General features: G+C 45.2%; 1 protein-coding gene across 4 annotated transcripts in view; it reads right to left on the bottom strand.

The window, feature by feature from the left end:
• The window catches only part of ATM (ATM serine/threonine kinase), a 108,068-nt gene that overhangs the window by 12,254 nt on the left and 75,399 nt on the right, over window positions 1-20,415 (bottom strand). For all 4 annotated transcript variants that reach the window (XM_083169978.1, XM_083169976.1, XM_083169979.1 and 1 more), the window contains exons 44-54: window positions 20,279-20,383; window positions 18,762-18,881; window positions 18,341-18,569; window positions 15,198-15,365; window positions 13,094-13,213; window positions 10,498-10,715; window positions 6,883-7,090; window positions 5,669-5,782; window positions 3,209-3,370; window positions 1,184-1,322; window positions 500-582 (exon numbers count right to left, since the gene is read on the bottom strand). In XM_083169978.1, coding sequence (XP_083026104.1) covers window positions 500-582; window positions 1,184-1,322; window positions 3,209-3,370; window positions 5,669-5,782; window positions 6,883-7,090; window positions 10,498-10,715; window positions 13,094-13,213; window positions 15,198-15,365; window positions 18,341-18,569; window positions 18,762-18,881; window positions 20,279-20,383 — 1,666 coding nt within the window. The remainder of the gene's footprint in view (window positions 1-499; window positions 583-1,183; window positions 1,323-3,208; window positions 3,371-5,668; window positions 5,783-6,882; window positions 7,091-10,497; window positions 10,716-13,093; window positions 13,214-15,197; window positions 15,366-18,340; window positions 18,570-18,761; window positions 18,882-20,278; window positions 20,384-20,415) is intronic.

The following is a 20,415-nucleotide window of genomic DNA, read 5'->3' as shown; positions in this document are numbered from 1 at the left end:
CCCCTAGTGGCCAGACTGATATATAAGTATGCAAACATTTTAAAGTGGAAACTTTATTTATAAGCGGGAAGAGAACATACAGCGAGTATAAAATAATTCACATGCTTATCTCACAGTAACAGATAAGCCAAAGTGTCTCCTTTCTTCAAGTTTAAATGTGAAATACAACATAGACATTGCAGCTGTTTTTCAATGGAGACTTTCATTATAATGGTACAGAAGTCTTGACGATATGGGGGCTGTGGATTTAGTTGTTAATGTAGGTGTGCATCTGCAAGCGGAAGCCTCTGCCACTGCAATAATCAGTATTAGGCCCACTGACAGAGATCTGTCAAAAACAGGCTTCCCTTCCCAGTATGCATGAACCGTGCGTCTCCAATGTCGCTGCCCCCAAAATGACCAATATTGAGGATAGACAGACCCGGCCAAGTTTGGACATACACACATGTGCGCTGAAGGCTAAAACTTTCAGTGACACTGATAAGACATACAGTAATACCTTTAGTTCCATGGTCGGAATAACAACATCTTGTAAATTGTTCAGCTTAGTGATGGGCTGATCGGTTGGGATAGGTACGGCTTCTGTAGTACAGGAAATATAAATATTAGCACACAGGACCATTACTGACAACAGTATCTTCTTTACTGCATCCAGTCTCTGTCTAGGTGGTTTGTGCTGAATACAGGAAGTGTTGCCGATATTATAGGGATGGTCATCGGTGCAGTCGACATCGATGGTTGCCATCGATGGCAATTCTGCACCCAGCCATCTATAGTCTGATAGTTTTAACTATCGATAATTATCCATTATCTTTGACTGAATGGCCCGAGGACCAATCAAAATGTGGGGGCGGGGCTTTCAGGTGTCGGGGGGCAGAGCTATGCTCCGTGTCCCGCAGCTTGAAGAAGAATAAGAAAAAAAAAAAAAAGAAACATTGTTTCTACTATGCCATCGATGTAGGGAAACCATCTGGTTCTCCCCCATCGATGGTCGATGGCCATCCCTACTGCATTAGCCAGCTATCGTTCCAATGTACAAGAAAGCTACGGAACATCCGGGTCACAACTGCTGCCCTGCAGGACAGATGTATACCTCTACGCATATCTATATCTGATGAAGGGCTCTGTGGTCAGTACGCACTGGCATTCAGCACACATATCCCAAATGTGCGGCTGTACTTACTGCGCTGACTTTTCCACTGGGTGGCGTCCAGGTTGGCTAGTATTATGTAGGCGTCACAGAGCCTCTCCACATCCCGCACCATGCGAGTCCTGTGTTTCCGTATCGTGTTCACTATGCTGCACGCAGCTTCCATGCGGTCCTGCAGGATAACGCAGGAAACAACTAGGTTATTCTCCTAATGGGAGAGAATCCTAGCAATATCTCTACTCATATGTGCATTGGTGAGAAAGTCATTTGATCCTTTTTACAGGAAGAGGAGCAGCAGAACACAAGGACATGCACTGAAACTAGAGGGAGGAAGATTCAGGGGAAATGTGAGGAAGAATTACTTCACAGAAAGAGTAGTAGATAAGTGGAATAGCCTCCTATCAGAGGTTGTAGAGGCAAACACAGTAGAGCAATTTATACATGCTTGGGATAGGAATATTGATATCCTTACAGAGAAATAAGGATCAAATATGGTTTGAGGGAACACGTTTAAAAAAGGGGCAGACTAGATCGGCCAAGTGGTTGTTATCTGCCGGCGCATTCTATGTTTCATTTAACGTTACAGCATACACCAATGAGTGTTTCACCAACACAGTTTTATTAAAAATAATAATTATATATTTTTTTATCCATTAATCTGATCATTGTTACGCAAACCTTTATTAACTAATCTAATAAGGTGACGGCGCAAGCGCTGCTATTTTAATTGTGGCACTGGTACTTTTTCGGTCAGTGGTAGCTGCTCCCATTGCATGCTGGGTACACACTAGGTGATATGTTGCCTGTTCCCATGGTAGACTAACACATCTTGCGCATTGGCCAGTGTGCCAGGACAATTGCGCACACACTATTATCTGCCTGCATTCCAGACAGATCTACAGATATCTTTAAAGTGCTCTTGGGTGTGGCCAAGAATGTGAATGATTTAGGGTGTGGTTGTACACTATATCGCTCAGTGTGTACTGCAATGTCTTGGCACCTAGTTTTTTTTACTATTTGTAATTAGGCATTCAATTTAAAAGTATTTTATGGTGGATTTCTGTATAGGGAAATGATAACACCCGGACCGAACAACTTTCTTGTTCTTAGATGAGCACTCATGGTGGACTGTGGTGGGAACAGCTGATAACAGCTTCCAGTATGCTTCATTCACTATCCATCTATACATGATTTGAGTAACACTAGAATTTTGACTCCACCCACACCAGAGGATGTGAAATGGTATTGTGAGGAATAAATGGTGGAGACAGAAATCACACATCAACTCAATAGCGATGGAACAAAAATTTGAGGGGGGAGGGGGATATCAAGGCTTAGAGTGAGATACAAGGGCTGATGTACGAAGCAGTGAAATTATTGAAAAAGTTGATCAGTGGAAAAACTGCCCATAGAAACCAATCAGCATCTACCTATAATGTCATAGAATGTACGTTTCCAATTTTTTTCACTGCTTGATACATTATTATTATTGTTTATTTATATGATGCCACAAGGGTTCCGCAGTGCCTGACAATACATAAATACAAAAAAAGAAAAGAAAATTTACAATACAGTACCTCAGCTCCAAAAAATGCAGAATTGGCCCCAAGCACCCAATCAGCTTCTGTCATTTCATGGGCTGTGCTAGATAAATTACAGCTACTGTAGAGGCTGATTGGTTGCTTATCCACTTCATCTCTCTTCAAGACTTGATACATCTCCCGCTTAATAACTAGGAGTAATTTATAAAATTACAGAGAACACTCATCGCATTCTTTGTGGGAAGCGCGTACTATTTAACTTTTTGTTTTTGAAAGAGAACAGTATTGTTATACGGCTGTTTTCATCATGATTGGCATGATACAAGTGAAGCACAATAAGTGTAGTTCAGTGAACGCCAATAAACAATTCATCCTGTTTATGTATCTCACACCCACATAATGTGGTTAAGGAAACTGCGCCAGACATTAATAGAAGATCCAAAGTTACGATTTAGTTGCCACAGGGCAATTTCAGTCTCCGTGTGCAAGTTCTGTAAATTGGGCAATAATATACAACCTCGTCAATTTGGGACATCTTCTTTGGGGCGTTCTTGGTGAGACGGCTGCCTCTTTTTACAGGTTCTGTCTTCATCAAAAGGTCATCTTTGTTGGCGTTTGCCAGAGCCAGGATAATGAAGATCGTGTGGTAAGGGTGATCCAAAGAGGTCCGGCTGATCAGCTGCCAGGGAATAGAGACATAGGGCTGCTTAACTGGGCTACAATGACTGGACTTCATAGACCAACACTATACCAACAAGTCTTTCTACTTTATTTTAAAGATAAATGGAAATATGGAGAAGATGCAATACGCTGACCACGCGTGGCTATCCAATTCTGTGGTTCATTTAGCCACATAAGCCAGGGTAAGCCACGAGGTCTTGTGCAACTCCACTGGCGTTGGGTGTCTCTTTTGCCTAAAATGTGTCTTTGTGGCAAAAGAAATGCAACTAGGACACACCGGGAGACTGTGCTGATTCATTTATGAATACTTGTGTATTGTGTGTGTGTGACTGAGTGTATACAGAGCAGAACAAAACTTGTATTGGAAAAAGCTGTGGATGCTACATTGTAGCACTTTTTGTACAGATTCAGAGACTCAGTCTTACACAGATATACAAGTGTCATATTACATTAATCAGCGAAGTCCCCACGTGTGTCCTAGTTGCAGCATTTTCAACAAAAAAAGACATGGGACCATTTGGCGCGACTGCAGCAATAACACATCTGTTTATTGCACAGCTGTGGTTGTTTTTGTACAGATCAATTGAAATGCAAAAAGTCTGTGCGGTGCAATTTTGTTTGATGAATGTGATGTGCCGTTACATTGCAGAGAGGCATAGGAAAAACTTCTAATGTTAGTGCCCACAATGTGCAAAGACAGTCATTGCATAGAATTGCATCAGTTTAGCAAATGAGACCACAATTTCACATACAGTAAGTAGATCCAAAGGTTCTTGGTGGGCTGTAGGATATGTTCACCAAGCAATGTTCGCTTGAGGTCAGGAAGATGGGGAAACTGAGGGGTGAATTTATGAAGCTTGGAGAAGTGTTATCTATCCCCATAAAGAACGTTATGAGCAAGGTAATAATGGTTCAGCCAATCAGCTACAATATGTAAATTGACAGGTAAGAGCTGATTGGCTGAACCATTATCACCTTGCTCATAACGTTCTTTATGGGGATAAATAACACTTCTCCAAGCTTCATAAATTCACCCCTCAGTAAGAAGGTAAGTAAGGATATGTTTGGACTGTACAGTGGGGATTGAATTGGATTGGGAAGTTAATGTGGGCAGTTCTGGAATATGAGAAGCCTGAAAAGAAGAGTTTTCAAGGAACACTTGAAGGTTTGGAGACTGGAGGAGACTCTTATCGTGCATGGGAGGGCAGCTGCAGCCCAATCTAAGACCAGAAAACGTGAATAGGAATATTGAGTAGTATAACAATGACTAGGAGTGTGGATGAGACATATAGGTCTTGTGAAGAGCAAAGAGGTCGGGATGGGAGATATTGGCCCTTATTGTCGTTGACTGGGTGAGCTGCGAAGCTCACAGCTTACCGAGTCCCAGAGAGGCCATCTGCCAAATACACTCCCCTCCGCCGCATCCCCTTGCAATCATGTGAGAGAGTATAAAAACACATCCCCTCGCATGTCCCACAGCAGGAGATCTTATTCGATGGTCGCCAACCATCAAAGGATTTCTACTGGACTAAATCAGTGGAGACTGACTTGTATTTGCGTGTGCCGGGACTAAGACAGGGCAGGCGGCTAATGTCATATGAGGTCAGCCGTCTGCCCCCAGCACACTCCATCACGGCCACATTTACCTGGGGACGCCCATGAAATGCTGGCCGTTTTCCACCGCCCACACAGTGCGAGGGAAGGCGAAGGCACCCACCCAGAAGCCAAGCACATGCGCATATGAGAATTTGCACATGCGCACGGCAGAACCATCGGTCACTGGTTGGAACATGCCGGGGAACGAATGGATTAGAATCTGCCCCATTATAAGATAAGCGAAGTGATGTATGTTGGTGTAAAAATGATTTATATTGAATATGCTATAACACATGTAATCAGGTAACCAATGGAGGGACTGACAGTGGATCAGCAGACAATGAACGTGATAGTAATCTTTTACTATGAAATCCTTATTTCATTAGATTGATAGAATAATAGCATGTGACCATTGACCATTTAAAATGGTAATAACAAATTAAATCTAGAGCAGGGGTTCTCAATCTCGGTCCTGAGGACCCCACACAGTTCACGATTTCCAGGTCACCCGGCAGGTGCACAGCTGCATTCATTACTCATTGACCCATTTTACAATACCCAAAGGTGGGGCTAATTATTTCACTTGTGATTCTGTGAGGAGACCTGGAAAACATGCGCTGCGTGGGGTCCTGGGGATTGACTTTGAGAACCTGTGATCTAGTGAACTCGTTATAAGCAGATCTGGGCTGTATATAGTTACATTATTGAGCACTTCATGGAAATCCTCTCTGCCCATCTTCTTGGTCCCCATGCGGGCAGCCAGCTGGTACATTAGCGGGAGGAACTTGTGGGAGGGAATCTTCTGTGAATCCTTCTACATGTGGAACATATGGAAAGAAATAACCATACCTTACAAATTATTATAAGGGGATACTGAGAAGTGTCTCCACCCCATTCCCTCCTTCTCCCCCACTGCATTTCCATATCTAATAGGTCATCAGCAAAACCTGTCTCTACTGGAACATTTCCATTCTTCCAATCCTAAAGATACCATCTACTTACATCAGTACCTCTCTCAGCTTTGCCCTGCATCTCTCCAACCCTTCACACAATGTGACAGACTTGTGCCAATCACCCATGTCACATTCTCTCCTCTCACCCCATTACGGATGCTTTGTTTTCAATCTACCAATTCATCTTACATTCTGTAGAGAAGATGATCAGTGATCTACTTACAGCAAAGTCTTCTGATTCTCCACACTCATCCTCCTGGATCTCGCTGCTGCTTCCAATGCTTTTAATCAATCACTCTTGACTCACTTGGTCTCTGAGACACGGTTCTTTGCTGGGTCATTTTCTACTCATGTAAGGGTTTCTTTGGTACCTCGACCGTTGAAACATTCATGCTTTTCTCTTCCCTTGGGGAACTAATTCAGTCACCTCTACGCTGATGTCTAAGTCTCTTTTTCCTCCTCTGGCCATCCAATTCTGGACACACTTTTTGTAACCACCTGTCTCTGCTATGCACAAATGTGCCAATGCTACTTAAAGCCCAACAGGTTCAGATCACGGATCATCATATTCCCTGGAATCATCTCCTCCACTCAGTGCTCTCTCACCATCACTGGCAACCTGGGGACCCCATCCTCTACTTTATTTCTGATGAACAATGTCTCTTTTCCCATCATGGTGCCCCAGAATTGTTGCCCCAGATGCTACGGGATCCCTTATCCACACACCCACTCTAATCATCTCCTGCCGTGACTTTTGCAACATCCTATCTAGCATTCCTCTCATCCATCTATCCCTACTTCAATCCAGCAGCAAGACAAAGTTAACTGAAATTAATTAAATGTTCCCACACATGCAAGGGAATTAAAAATATAAAAAAAAAAAAAAAACAATACAGAAGAACAGTCAAAAAAGCAGAGCAACAACATCAGACCCTGACAACATAGAGAACATGCGACAAACCTTCATAGCGCTGTTCACTTCAGACACCCCGGAATTTTCCAGCCATAGGGAGCAGAGCCGAAAGACCCACATGTCATGCTCCTCTCCGGAGACCAGGCAGCTGATGTAGTTCTCTATGGCGGTGCATAGAAAGCGCTTCCTGTCCTCCCTCAGAGCTGCGATTTCACATTCGTCCAGCTCCAGTTCCCGCTGCACCTTTATAGTATACCTGTCACCATATAAGCACAATGCTCAGTACATACGTAGTCACAGCCCGGAAGGGTCAGTCACCATAGTGTATCACACTCTATATACGTAGAACACAACCTTCCTTTGCTCTGGTGATCCCAGGCTGGAAGGGTTGCTGAACTGATTAAAATAGAGAGGATAACCCTAAAACACAGGTGTAAGGTGCACAGTGGCTTATATGTGGCGGCCAATTCAATTATATATAAATTAACAATTTAAAGTATCTACTGTATGTGTTGCAACAATTGTATCATGTGGCCCAGTGTCACAGCAATAAAATGGTAGAGAAGCACAAGGCCATGCAGAGCTGCCATACATGTCATCAGTGGGTGGAGACATGTGTACTGAGGGAAGACTGAAGAGCTGCCATACATGCCATCAGTGGGTGGAGACACGTGTACTGAGGGAAGACTGAAGAGCTGCCATACATGCCATCAGTGGGTGGAGACATGTGTACTGAGGGAAGACTGAAGAGCTGCCATACATGCCATCAGTGGGTGGAGACACGTGTACTGAGGGAAGACTGAAGAGCTGCCATACATGCCATCAGTGGGTGGAGTCTGGAGACACATGTACTGAGGGAAGACTGAAGAGCTGCCATACATGCCATCAGTGGGTGGAGACATGTGTACTGAGGGAAGGCTGAAGAGCTGCCATACATGCCATCAGTGGGTGGAGACATGTACTGAGGGAAGACTGAAGAGCTGCCATACATGTCATCAGTGGGTGGAGACATGTGTACTGAGGGAAGACTGAAGAGCTGCCATACATGCCATCAGTGGGTGGAGACATGTGTACTGAGGGAAGACTGAAGAGCTGCCATACATGTCATCAGTGGGTGGAGACATGTGTACTGAGGGAAGACTGAAGAGCTGCCATACATGTCATCAGTGGGTGGAGACATGTGTACTGAGGGAAGACTGAAGAGCTGCCATACATGCCATCAGTGGGTGGAGACATGTGTACTGAGGGAAGACTGAAGAGCTGCCATACATGCCATCAGTGGGTGGAGACATGTGTACTGAGGGAAGACTGAAGAGCTGCCATACATGTCATCAGTGGGTGGAGACATGTGTACTGAGGGAAGACTGAAGAGCTGCCATACATGTCATCAGTGGGTGGAGACATGTGTACTGAGGGAAGACTGAAGAGCTGCCATACATGCCATCAGTGGGTGGAGACACGTGTACTGAGGGAAGAATGAAGAGCTGCCATACATGCCATCAGTGGGTGGAGTCTGGAGACACGTGTACTGAGGGAAGACTGAAGAGCTGCCATACATGCCATCAGTGGGTGGAGACATGTGTACTGAGGGAAGACTGAAGAGCTGCCATACATGCCATCAGTGGGTGGAGACATGTGTACTGAGGGAAGACTGAAGAGCTGCCATACATGTCATCAGTGGGTGGAGACATGTGTACTGAGGGAAGACTGAAGAGCTGCCATACATGTCATCAGTGGGTGGAGACATGTGTACTGAGGGAAGACTGAAGAGCTGCCATACATGCCATCAGTGGGTGGAGACATGTGTACTGAGGGAAGACTGAAGAGCTGCCATACATGCCATCAGTGGGTGGAGACATGTGTACTGAGGGAAGACTGAAGAGCTGCCATACATGTCATCAGTGGGTGGAGACATGTGTACTGAGGGAAGACTGAAGAGCTGCCATACATGTCATCAGTGGGTGGAGACATGTGTACTGAGGGAAGACTGAAGAGCTGCCATACATGCCATCAGTGGGTGGAGACACGTGTACTGAGGGAAGAATGAAGAGCTGCCATACATGTCATCAGTGGGTGGAGACACGTGTACTGAGGGAAGAATGAAGAGCTGCCATACATGCCATCAGTGGGTGGAGACACGTGTACTGAGGGAAGAATGAAGAGCTGCCATACATGCCATCAGTGGGTGGAGTCTGGAGACACGTGTACTGAGGGAAGACTGAAGAGCTGCCATACATGCCATCAGTGGGTGGAGACATGTGTACTGAGGGAAGGCTGAAGAGCTGCCATACATGCCATCAGTGGGTGGAGACATGTGTACTGAGGGAAGACTGAAGAGCTGCCATACATGTCATCAGTGGGTGGAGACACGTGTACTGAGGGAAGACTGAAGAGCAGGAATTTAGAAGATGATCTGCAAGGAGTACTGGAGACCCTCCGCGATGGGGATGGAATAACAGATCTACAGAAAATAGTCAATAGGCCAATCCCACATGGTCAACATCCCATAAGGTTGGCAGGATCAAAAGGTCGACTTGTACAAAATGTCAACAGGGTTAAAAGGCGGTTACCCTTTTTTTTTTTTTTTTTTGCAAACATGTGTCCAGTCAGTGACCACTGCCAATGTAGATAGTCAAAACGCTCATGTAGCTCTCTACGTAGGACACAGGTTGCATTTCACAATTGTTGTCCATATGGATGGTAAATGAAGCAAAAAGTTGAAAGAAAAAAATAAACAAAAAAAGTGTGTCGGCCAGTTGCCGTGTCAACCATAAGCACAGTAGACCTTTTGACCAAGTTCACCATACAGAAGTGGTTCCCAACCCTGGTCCTCAAGTACCCCCAACAGTGCACGTTTTGCAGGTCACCCAGCAGGTGCACTCATTATTCAGACACATTTTAAAAGATCCACAGGTGGAGCTTATTATGTCACTTGTGATTCTGTGTGGAGACCTGGAAAACATGCACTGTTGGGGGTACTTGAGGACCAGGGTTGGGAACCACTGCCATACAGTATCAATCTAAAGACTATGGGCCTGATTCTGGTTGACTTGCAAAAGCAAATTCTCTCTGGATAAAACCATATGCACTGCAGGTGGGGCAGATGTAACATGTGCAGAGAGAGTTAGATTTGGGTGGGGTTTTTATGCGTCAAACTGATATCTATATTGCAGTGTAAAAGTAAAGCAGTCAGTATTTACTCTGCACAGAAACAAAATAACACCCAAATCTAACTCTCTCTGCACATGTTACATCTGCCCCACCTGCAGTGCACATGGTTTTGTCCATTAGAGAGGGAAAAGTAAAGTGCGGATCACAGCGGTAACAGAGCGAGTCGCCAGGGCCAAAGCACGGTGAGGGAAGCGAGAGGAGGCGGTACACCAACTGGGGATCCACGTGATCCGGTATCGACATTCACACCCAAAATCCATTGAAAACTCATGTTTACCTTTTTATGTGTCAATCTTTTCCTTGTCGACCTTAGTCTTATTAAATAATGCAATTACTCTAAACTACGAAAAAATCTGATATTTAAAAAAGTTCTGGCCTCAAGTATTTGGGATATGGGAGACTCAACATGTACTAAGAAATTAAATCAATTGAAAAACAGATCCAGATCATACACTAAACACTTAATACACGGGAGAACGATAAATGATCTACCTATTGGTCTGAACCTTGTGTTGTCTTATTAATGCCACCTCCTGTTTAGCCTTCGCCAACAAGGCCTGCTTGTTTTCAAACTCCGAGGACTTCATGTAGTTATCAATTCTCTGATACTGGGCATCAGAGAAACGCGCCAGCGACAGGAAAGCCTTCATCCTGCCATCCTGCAGCCGGTCACAGCTGCCACTGCTGTAACTCTCTGCCACATCCACTGCCTGAGGAACACAGGAACATAAATAGCTCCATCAGGGCAAATATAAGGGTATCCGGTAGCTAGGTCTAAAGCAGGCCTCGCCAATCCGCGGCTCTCCAGCTGTTGTGAAACTACACATCCCAGCATGCACTGACACAGTATTGCTGTTAGGGAATGCTAAAACTGTGGCAGGGCATGCTGGGGTGTGCAGCTGGAGAGACATAGGTTGGCTAGACCTGGTCTACAGTATCCAGGACAACACATTGAAGGGTCAAGTTTTTCACTTTTTTTTTTTTTTACATTTTTCATACTTTAACATCCACGTGGACTCTGATTGGGAACAGTATTGCGCTCTACAATAACTGGGGGTAAATGTTGACATTGACATAATAAAAACAGTTGAAAAAATTCACGTCAACCTTTTCACGTGTCAACCTTTTGGAAATGTTGACTCAGACACTATAGACCTTTCCATCCATACCCTATATCAGGCATGTCCAAACTATGGCCCTCCAGCTGTTGGGAAACTACAAGTCCCATCATGCCTTGCCACAATTTTGCTATTGGGGAATGCTAAAACGATGGCAAGGCATGCTGGGATGTGTAGTTTCACAACAGCTGGAGGGCCACAGTTTAGACATGCTTGCCCTTTAGAATAACAATCATAAAACAAAATTGAATCTATGTAGGGATGTGTCTCCATTATGCTGGATACAAACTGGGTGATTTGCCGCAGGATGAACAATATAGGGAGATACCGTTCAGTGACGTCACCCGCCCCCTGCTATGTACATGTATGCTATGTATATGTCATTGATAGGACGTCCCGAAAGTAGGAATCCCGGCAGTTTTTCATTCCTTCCAACAGGAACATGACAGTCGTTATGCAATGTACCGTCTGTCGAGTGTTGAAAAGTCCGCAAATTGCCGAAAACGACGGCGGATTGTTGAAAAACAGATGTGAATTCTACAATACGTGGCCTTTCCGACAAAATAGATCCGACTTGTTTTAAAGTCAGTTCTGTTTTTCAAGAATCTGCATTCACTGCTGTCGGTAACGGCAGCATTGAATAGGCGATGGACGCTATTTCTCCTGGCAGATAAAGCGTCCGGGATTGAATACCGCCCATAGTCAACATTAAGCTGCACATACAGAGGACATTGTTAACAATGCGTGGGAGCGCGCACCTTTAATAATATTGAGCATATACATTAGATGCTATGGGGCAGATGTATGAAACAGCGATAAGAGAGAAGTGAGCCAGTGGAGAAGTTGCCCATGGCAACCAACAGCTGCTCTGAATAATTTTATAGTATGCAAATTACAGATGTTACTGCAGTACTGATTGGTTACCATGGGCAACTTCTGGCTCACTCCTGCTCCCTTATCACTGCTTCATACATCTGCCCCTATGAACGATATATCGTTACGGATACCGGTATCGTGCATATTGTTGACGAAGTATACCGCTCAGTGTTTAATTGCTCCCATAGTAAAAAGGAAAGAAAATGGATTTCTTGCAAAGGTTCATTTTCGTAACCTTGTTTTACATAATGTTTGGGTCCATTTTACTAATATTTTCCTCCCAAAACAAATATTACAATTAGTTTATACATTAAGGTGTCCATACACCCACCGATCCCGGCGGTGCGATCTGTGCTTTGAGGTGCGAGCTCCCGCGGCATCTCATCGCACAGTACAAAAAGTATGTGCTGCACATACTTTTTGTACTTGCCTTTCATCGCAACGCATCGCATGTACAGCGCATGCACAAGGCATGCGATGCAATGCTATTTTAGCCCAGAACGCATGCCGGTATAGGTGCGTGTATGGGCACCTTTAGTGGGAAATAAGGGGCATATTTATTAAGTGATGAAAAGACCATTGGCCCAGGATCAGTATCATCAGCCATCACTGGACAGAAGCACAACAAGTACCACCTACAACTATCTCAGGATGGCGGAAGCTGTGGTGAGTATTAGCAGAAATGCTTTATTAGTTGTACCATTTATTCAGCTATTTTTACAAATATTGAAATGGAAGACCAAATAATGCTTCAGGTTCCAATGCGCTCATTTGCACAGACCAATTAACTGAAGCACATGCAGAGTCTTCCTGCTCCGGCCTGGCAAATGCCACTTGCCAACCGGTGTCAGCAGGGGCATTTCTTTCAGAAACTATGATGAGTCTAAATTTTCCATCTCTGGGATACACGGCAATTAACACCCCACATTATTACCCAGGCTTAATAAATAGGCCCATATCTGTGGCTAGGACAATAGCTTCCCATTGTTATACTAGAGGCCAGCAACCTGTGGCATGTCACGTTGGGTTCTACTGTATGTCTCCTAGAGCCGGTGAGCAGTTTTCGGCTAGTGTGATGTACTACGGTATGTTACCTTCTCTAGATAGTTCTTCATAATGATGGTAGGGCTCTCCAGACAGGTCTCAGCAAGCCAATTCCCGCATAACCTCAAGCACTCAACGTAAATCAGCTGAAGGTTGGGATTACTCTCAACCTTGACATGAAAATACACAATAGACTTCAGGTCAGATAAAATGGCAAAATAAGTAAATACAGCAAAAACAGTAAACATTCAAATGCAAATCTATTATGTTTAACTGACTTATGATGCGAAGCGTTACATGAAGAAAAAGATAACGCAGGCGCTTAAATGTCCATCATTTTCTAGGATGCAATAGAGAAATGTCAGACTGAATCTGATTTGTTGCTATGGGCAACTTTACCTCTTGTCATTTTGAGAAGTTTTAGTCAATTTATCACTTAAAGTTTAGCCAAATTTTTGGGGCTTAAATAAAATAGGACAAATGTTAAGGCTATATTTATGTAGATCACTGAGTGGCACAGGCACGGACACTAGAGGATCGTACATGGGGCAAATTCAATTAGCTATGCATTGCTTTAGGTATTCCGTTCTCCTGGGTCTATCTAGTAAATCTAGATCTATTCATTTAGTGATCCACCATCGTCCCACAGGCAGCGATGAGGCAACAGTTAGTGGTTACTTCTGCTCACACTCTCCAGGGGGATATGCATGGTTGGCGGACATGGAGAATAGCAGAGGTTAGTTACAGACCATGGACAGGGTGGAGACAAGATCTACCAGCCATTGATGTCAGCATAGAACCTACACATTTATATCTGATGCTAAGGGTTCTCAGTACCAAACCACGGACTGAAGAATCCAAGGTGCAATAATGTGACCTCTGCAATTTCCTCCCAGGCCACAGCGGCAATGTCTCTGGATGATACATGGCAGCGATCGCCAATCTGATACACTATGGAGGCCACATGGATCAGCCGTTAAACCTTCTAAAGGGCCTAACATTACTCATAATCACATTAATAAGTTAAATGAATACAATTAATCATCGAATGAGGCAAATATCTATAATAAAGCTGGCCATACATCTACAGATCGATTGTCAGATTGGGCTGGTTGGAACAACATCCTGGTAATGGATGAGAGCAAATGACAGTTGACCATTTGCTTTGAATTGCTGGAAATCTGCCAAAAACTGTCATTCATCCATTTCCAGGTTTTTTTTTCCAACCAGCCCAATCTGACAATTGATCTGTAGATGTATGGCCACCTTTACATACTGTATCAACAGGCCTTTTAAACAAACATTACAAACTATAACTAATAGGACACCAAAACAGAAGGTTGCGAGTGAAGGCCTGGAGTGGCCGCCTGTTGACTTTCCCTGATCTAGGATAACAGTCCTACGCACACCCAGCACTACCGTTAATTATCTTTCTCATACTCTACAGATTATTTTTTAAGGTAGCAATTAGAAAATATCTATATGTAGGGCAACCCTACAACAGTGTGTTAAGGGCTAAGTCTACAACTGGATTCTTCTTGGTCTGTACTTCTCCCAATAACAGGCCCACATACTTTCTGACACTTAAGGAGTGAAAGAGCTCTTATGGTTGATGTACACTTAATCTGAATTTATTTTTAGGAACAGCTTGTGTAGTTTCCCATTTCTAGTCCTTTAGGCCAACCACGCACAGGCAGTGTGGATTATCCTGTCTACCAACAAGAAATTATCCACAAATCTGTGCCCACCACCACCATATTTGGTCATTAACTTGGTTGAAAGAGCTGCGTTTCCCATGCAGGACAATGCTTGTAAGATATAAAGGACAAGCTGCCTCTGATCCCTCAGGAGTGCCCATTTCAGTCCCTAAAGTAATTTCACTCAAGAGAGGTTGTTGCGTCTTTCAACTACACAGTAGCCAACATTGGCCAAAGCCCCATATCATAGGAAAACAGGTTCTTTGGTAGGGCAATATGCAGTAGCTTTTCATCCAAGGGTTGACCAATATGCGGCCTTCATTACAGGAATGATGGTCTTCCTAAGTAGCTGGATCTAGATGGATCTCAACAGCATCACAATGCTACAGTCCAGAGGAAACATTAGACAAAGATGATCTCAAGAACAACGTACAAGGATAAAATCGTCGTAACAAACCTCTAAGCTGTTAGATTCCAATTTATCCACCATATGTCTGAGTATCCCCAAAGCCAGACTGTGCTCCTTTTTAGCCCAGAACACTTGAGCCTCTTCAAGCTGCCATTCAGACACCAGGATTTGTGCTGAATTGTGTTGTTTAATCTGGAACAGTGCTTTTTCTGGTAGCTGTAGGGATCAAACGACACAACAATTTCAGTGCTAGAATAGCCCCCTTCCATGATTAGCAGGTAATACACTGGGGCAGATGTATTAAGCCTGGTGAAGAGATAAAGTCGAGATAAAATAAAGAAAAAAGTGAAAAGTGTTAACGCACCAGCCAATCAACTCCCAACTGTAATTTTTCAAACATAGCTGATTGGGCTGGTGCGTTATCAACTTCCCCTTTATCTCTTCACCAAGCTTAATGCATCTGCCCTACTGTGTGTATCTGCCCAGCAGGCGGGTGTTCACTTATTTTATAACTTAGATTAGTATCCAATTGCAAACGTTAATTTACCACACAGCAAAAAACCTGATAGTGTATCGGGCTATTTAATTATAGTCTGTTTTCATTGTGCGGTAAAGGACCCATTTTCCAGCGATAAGACATGATATCCAGAATAAATTCTCAGGCCCTTGTGCTGTTATGCAACAACAGGTCTCCAGCGGCTGCTTATCACAGATTATGCATAATTCCTGATAAGTGCTGTATAATGTGGCTAAATGGCTAGCTCCGGCCATATCCATTACCTGCAGTAAATTACCGCAGCCATTTGGATACGAACTTTAAAGGCCCCCATACATTAGGCCGACTTGTCCGAAGGACAAGTCGGACCTAATCTACTGGCAACTCCCCGGGGAGGGTCACACACAATTTGGCACTTGATGTGCCAAATTTTGCATGTGATGAATCGCTTGCGATTCATCACATGCAGTCCCCAGAGAGCTGCTGTCAGAGGGAGCCGGGAGGGGGGGGGGCGCGGGCTGCAAGCACAGAGTCAGAGAGTTTACTTACTGCACTGTGAGTGTGAGGGGACCAGATTGCCGGGTAGTGTAGGGGAAGCCGGAACGGGCAGCAGCGGGCGCACATAGTAATAAAACACACAGAAATGAATGGAGAGCCAGTGATTGGCTGGGAGCTCTCTGACTGAGAGACCTCTCAGCAAATCACTGACTGTCCATTCATTTCTATGTGCGCCCGCTGCTGTCCGGCTTCCCCCACGCTACAGGGTCTCTGGTACCCATCACCACGTTCACCGCTCCGGCACTGCTTGCGGCGATCACCGCACAGGTCAGTGCGCCTCCCCTTGCATTAGCCCGCCCCGCTCATCTCCCCATTTGCCGCGTCCCCCGCCCGCCTCCAGGCTGCACATAAGATTTACCAAATCTTATGTGCAGCCCGTCCGACCTCCCAACCCTGACCCGATGCGCACGGGACCGCGCATCGGGTCGGATGGCATGTCTGCACATACGATTTGGGCCGATATCACTGCCCGATCCATCCGGATCGGGTGAAATCGGGCCCAAATCGCACAGTGTATGGGGGCCTTAAGTTTCAAGACAGAATTTTTAGCTGCATGGCTACAGGCTGAAGTTAAACACAAAAAAGTTTGGTGTTGTGGAGCTGCACAAGCAAAAGGGGGCAGATGTATTAAGCCTTAACAAGAGATAAATGCAAGGGTGTTAAGGAGAGATAAACGTCCAGCCAATCAGCTCCTTACTGACTTGTTTCAAACACAGCCTGTAACATGGCAGTTAGGATGTGATTGGCTGGACGTTTATCTCTCTTTATCACCCTTGCATTCATTTATCTCTTGTTAAGGCTTAATACATCTGCCCCAAGATGCCTTACAGTATATAGCATTCATAAACATATGTGAATATTCCCAAAGTATAACATGATCTGATATGTTCCAAACTGCATTTATATTTGTTATGTAGTAGAGCCCATGTTATTGTTTTCTGTTACCATTCACTCTGGTTATAACCCCTTGAGTGGTATGGCTGGAGATTTTCCGGGCTCAGCTGCGCTGCCGCAGCGGGCTGTCCCAGAAAATCTCCGGGCATCCCACTAATATACAATAGGTGCGCGCCAGTGGTGTCCAGTTGTGCACCACTGGCGCAGCACCTCTACAGCAGACCCCCCGCCACAAACCTTGTCGTCCCCCCCATCACCTTTGCTCCGGCGATCGGTACGCCGGAGCTCCCCTGACCCACCCGCCCGCCAGCCAGCCAGCTAGCCGCCCATCACTCATTTTACAGTGACGTCGGCGGCAGGCTCGGGTATGGTTGACATGGCTCGGAGGGACTCGGGAGCGCTCAGGCACCCGAGTCCTCCCAAGCCGCCGCGAACATCCCCCAGCCTGCCGCCGACGTCAGTGCTCAATGTGACAGGTGGCCGGCTAAGGCAGCAGCGGCAGCTCTGGCGCACTAACGCCGGAGCAGAGGTGAGGGAGGGGGGCTTCCAAATGCCTGTGGTGGGTTTTGCTGGGGCAGGACAAACCTGCCCTGGTAGGTTTGTCCCGCTCCAGCAAACCTACCACTCAAGGGGTTAAATAAGTATGACTGTCATGTCCTTAAATGGGGTTAGAGAGGTGTCCGGCCAGGAAGATTGCTCTGTGTAACAATATATTACCCACCTTAAACTATTATTGCTCCTTAGTATAATTTCAGTTTTGAGGAGTTAGTGATGGTGTTAAATCTGTCATTGATTCTACTGCAGTTGCTCATTTATATGAGCCAACTTTTACTTTTAGTTGAACAGCGCTGTAAGGGGATAATACAACTTATGCTTATTATTTATTAGCATCTGGTGTAAGGTTTTTGCAGATTACACTTACCTACTGTATACCATTAAGCATGACTTTACAGCTTTATGGACAGAATCAAATGTGCAGACTACAGATATAGCCGAGCTCATCGATACGGCCGCTCATGCCTGCTTGGGGCTGCAAAGTCAAAACTGCAGTGTGGAAACGCTACACCGCGCCAACACCGCTCAATGCTTTTCTATGAGCCGCGGGGGTGAATTAGATAGAGCATGGTGATGGGAAAGCACCGATCGCCACGTATGTCCCTCCTGGCTATTGAGCGTGGCTACATCTGTATGCGACGCTTGCAGTTCATTAGCCCTTGACAATGGTTATTCCATGCAGACTCACCTGGGTGTTGCCGGCAGTCCTGGACACTCGGGAGAGGTCCACCAAGTGCTTGGTGAGGATGTGTATAAGGCAATCCTGGCTGGGGCTATTCTTCTCCAGCATATTCTCCAGGATGACCGAACGAAGAGCAAGGACAGGCTCCTGGAAGCCAAAGTCGCTGTCCTTAAGGAGCTGGGACTGCTGCTGCCACTTCATGTACAGGTCATTTATCTGGTGCTCAGTGATGGCTCTAACACAACGATAATTACTATGGTCACAGAACACAATATAATGCTGTACTCCAATTAACACTTTATGCTGAACAGGAAGGGTAAAGGTTATTACTGAAACTGGATACAATTTCGAGTCCCTACTCTTAAAATTGATTGTGTTACTGTACGATTTGATTTACAGCACACTGGTTGGTCAGCAAGTAACTTACCTGGGGAACATCTGTCCAGCACTTGCTAGTTCCCCAATAGCTTGGAGACGGCACAGTGTGGGATACAGGGAATACACAGACTCCAGGCTGCCTCTACACAGCTCTTCCACTTCCTTAACCCTACAGACCCAACAGAAATAAAATGATGAGCGATGGTTTGCAGGTACAATGATGTGGTCATGATTTGAGATACCAGAGGCAGTACTCGGGTCAGTGGCGTAGCTAGACATTTTTCTCCCCCGAGCCCAAAAAAATTCCGGCGCCCCCCCCCAAGAAGGGGTGAGGCGATGGACTTTGGGCGTCATAGTTACATATGCATGGGGCAGGGACCCGCTCATTAAATATGCACTGCACTTGGTCCCCGCTCATTAGATATGTACAGGGCGGGACCAGCTTAGGGCTCACTGCTGCCTGGGTCACCTGTCAGTTCAGCCAGTGGCACCCACCACAGACCCTGCTGGCGCTGCTCCCCCAAGCCACCGCAGGGTCTGCCACATATGTAGCTACGCCACTGACTCGGGTACTCCTCCCTGTGCAATAAGCTAACATACTGTAGCCCTGCCTGTTGTATTAGTGGTCCTCATAAAAGTCAAAAACTTACCTAAGACACGCTAGATGATGTGCAAATGTATAGGACGTTAAAGGATAACACATTATGCATTATACTCTCCTGGCACTATTGGAAGATTATGTTTTAGAATTGTGTCCTCACATTTCTCTAACTCCTGAACGTGACATGACATAATAGGGGAAAGTGCCTTGGGACACTTAAATACCTACTTGAATTCAAATTTTGAAAATGATAGATGTTGCCGTGGTTACCATAAGATTGTGCATATCTGCAGGAAACCAGTAAGAAACCAATGGAATGTAGATTCATTTACTGTAGAAGCAGTGACAGCGGAAGAATGGGGATAGTTTGGGTTTGTGTGGCAGAAGTGGAGTTGATCCATTGGTATATACCTACCTGCTTTAATTAGCACTGTCTACATATATGACATTTCTGGATGGAATGGTTAATTACTTGGGAAGGTCACATGCACTCGGACCGGCTGCATTGTTTTTTTGCTCTGTGCATGTTCATAAGTCCGAACAAGTCAGACTTACTGTGGTGCTACTCAGCGTCAGCATGGAAGTCAGACGGATTCCAGCTTGTGGGTAAGGCTGCAACAGGGTGATCACCCTTCACGTACGTTGGTTGGGGGCCTACAGGTGGAAATGCGGCCTATTCAGTGGTTAGCCTATCCACAGGGACCAGTGCTTTCCAGCAGATCTCTTACAGCCAGGAAAGGGCTTGTATTCATTTGGGCTGACAGTAACGATGGCAGCCTCACAAGTGGCTGTATTGGAGTGGTCTCATTGGTCCGGCCCCTCTGAATTCAGGATCTGCAGCTAGTTTCATCTACACAAGTGAGGCACTTTGTGTATAAAAAACACACAATGCGAAACTACAGAGAATGAATATGAACGGAGCCCTGAGTGCTGTATACACTGCACACACAACGTCACCTACTCGCCTGGCAAATCTGATGTGCTCATGGAAAGAGGTGATTTCTTTGTCTCTCAGGGACTGTATAGCACGGTACAGAGATTCATGATAGCCAGGCCCAGCCGCATCATCCCTAAGTAAGAGAAAGCAAGTGGCAAATGTATT

The sequence above is a fragment of the Crinia signifera genome, chromosome 2 (genome assembly GCF_055691185.1).
Source record: "Crinia signifera chromosome 2, ASM5569118v1, whole genome shotgun sequence".
Taxonomy (NCBI): Eukaryota; Metazoa; Chordata; class Amphibia; order Anura; family Myobatrachidae; genus Crinia; species Crinia signifera.
The sequence above is the reverse complement of the archived record's forward strand: the minus strand, read 5'-3'. Positions and strand labels throughout refer to the sequence as shown.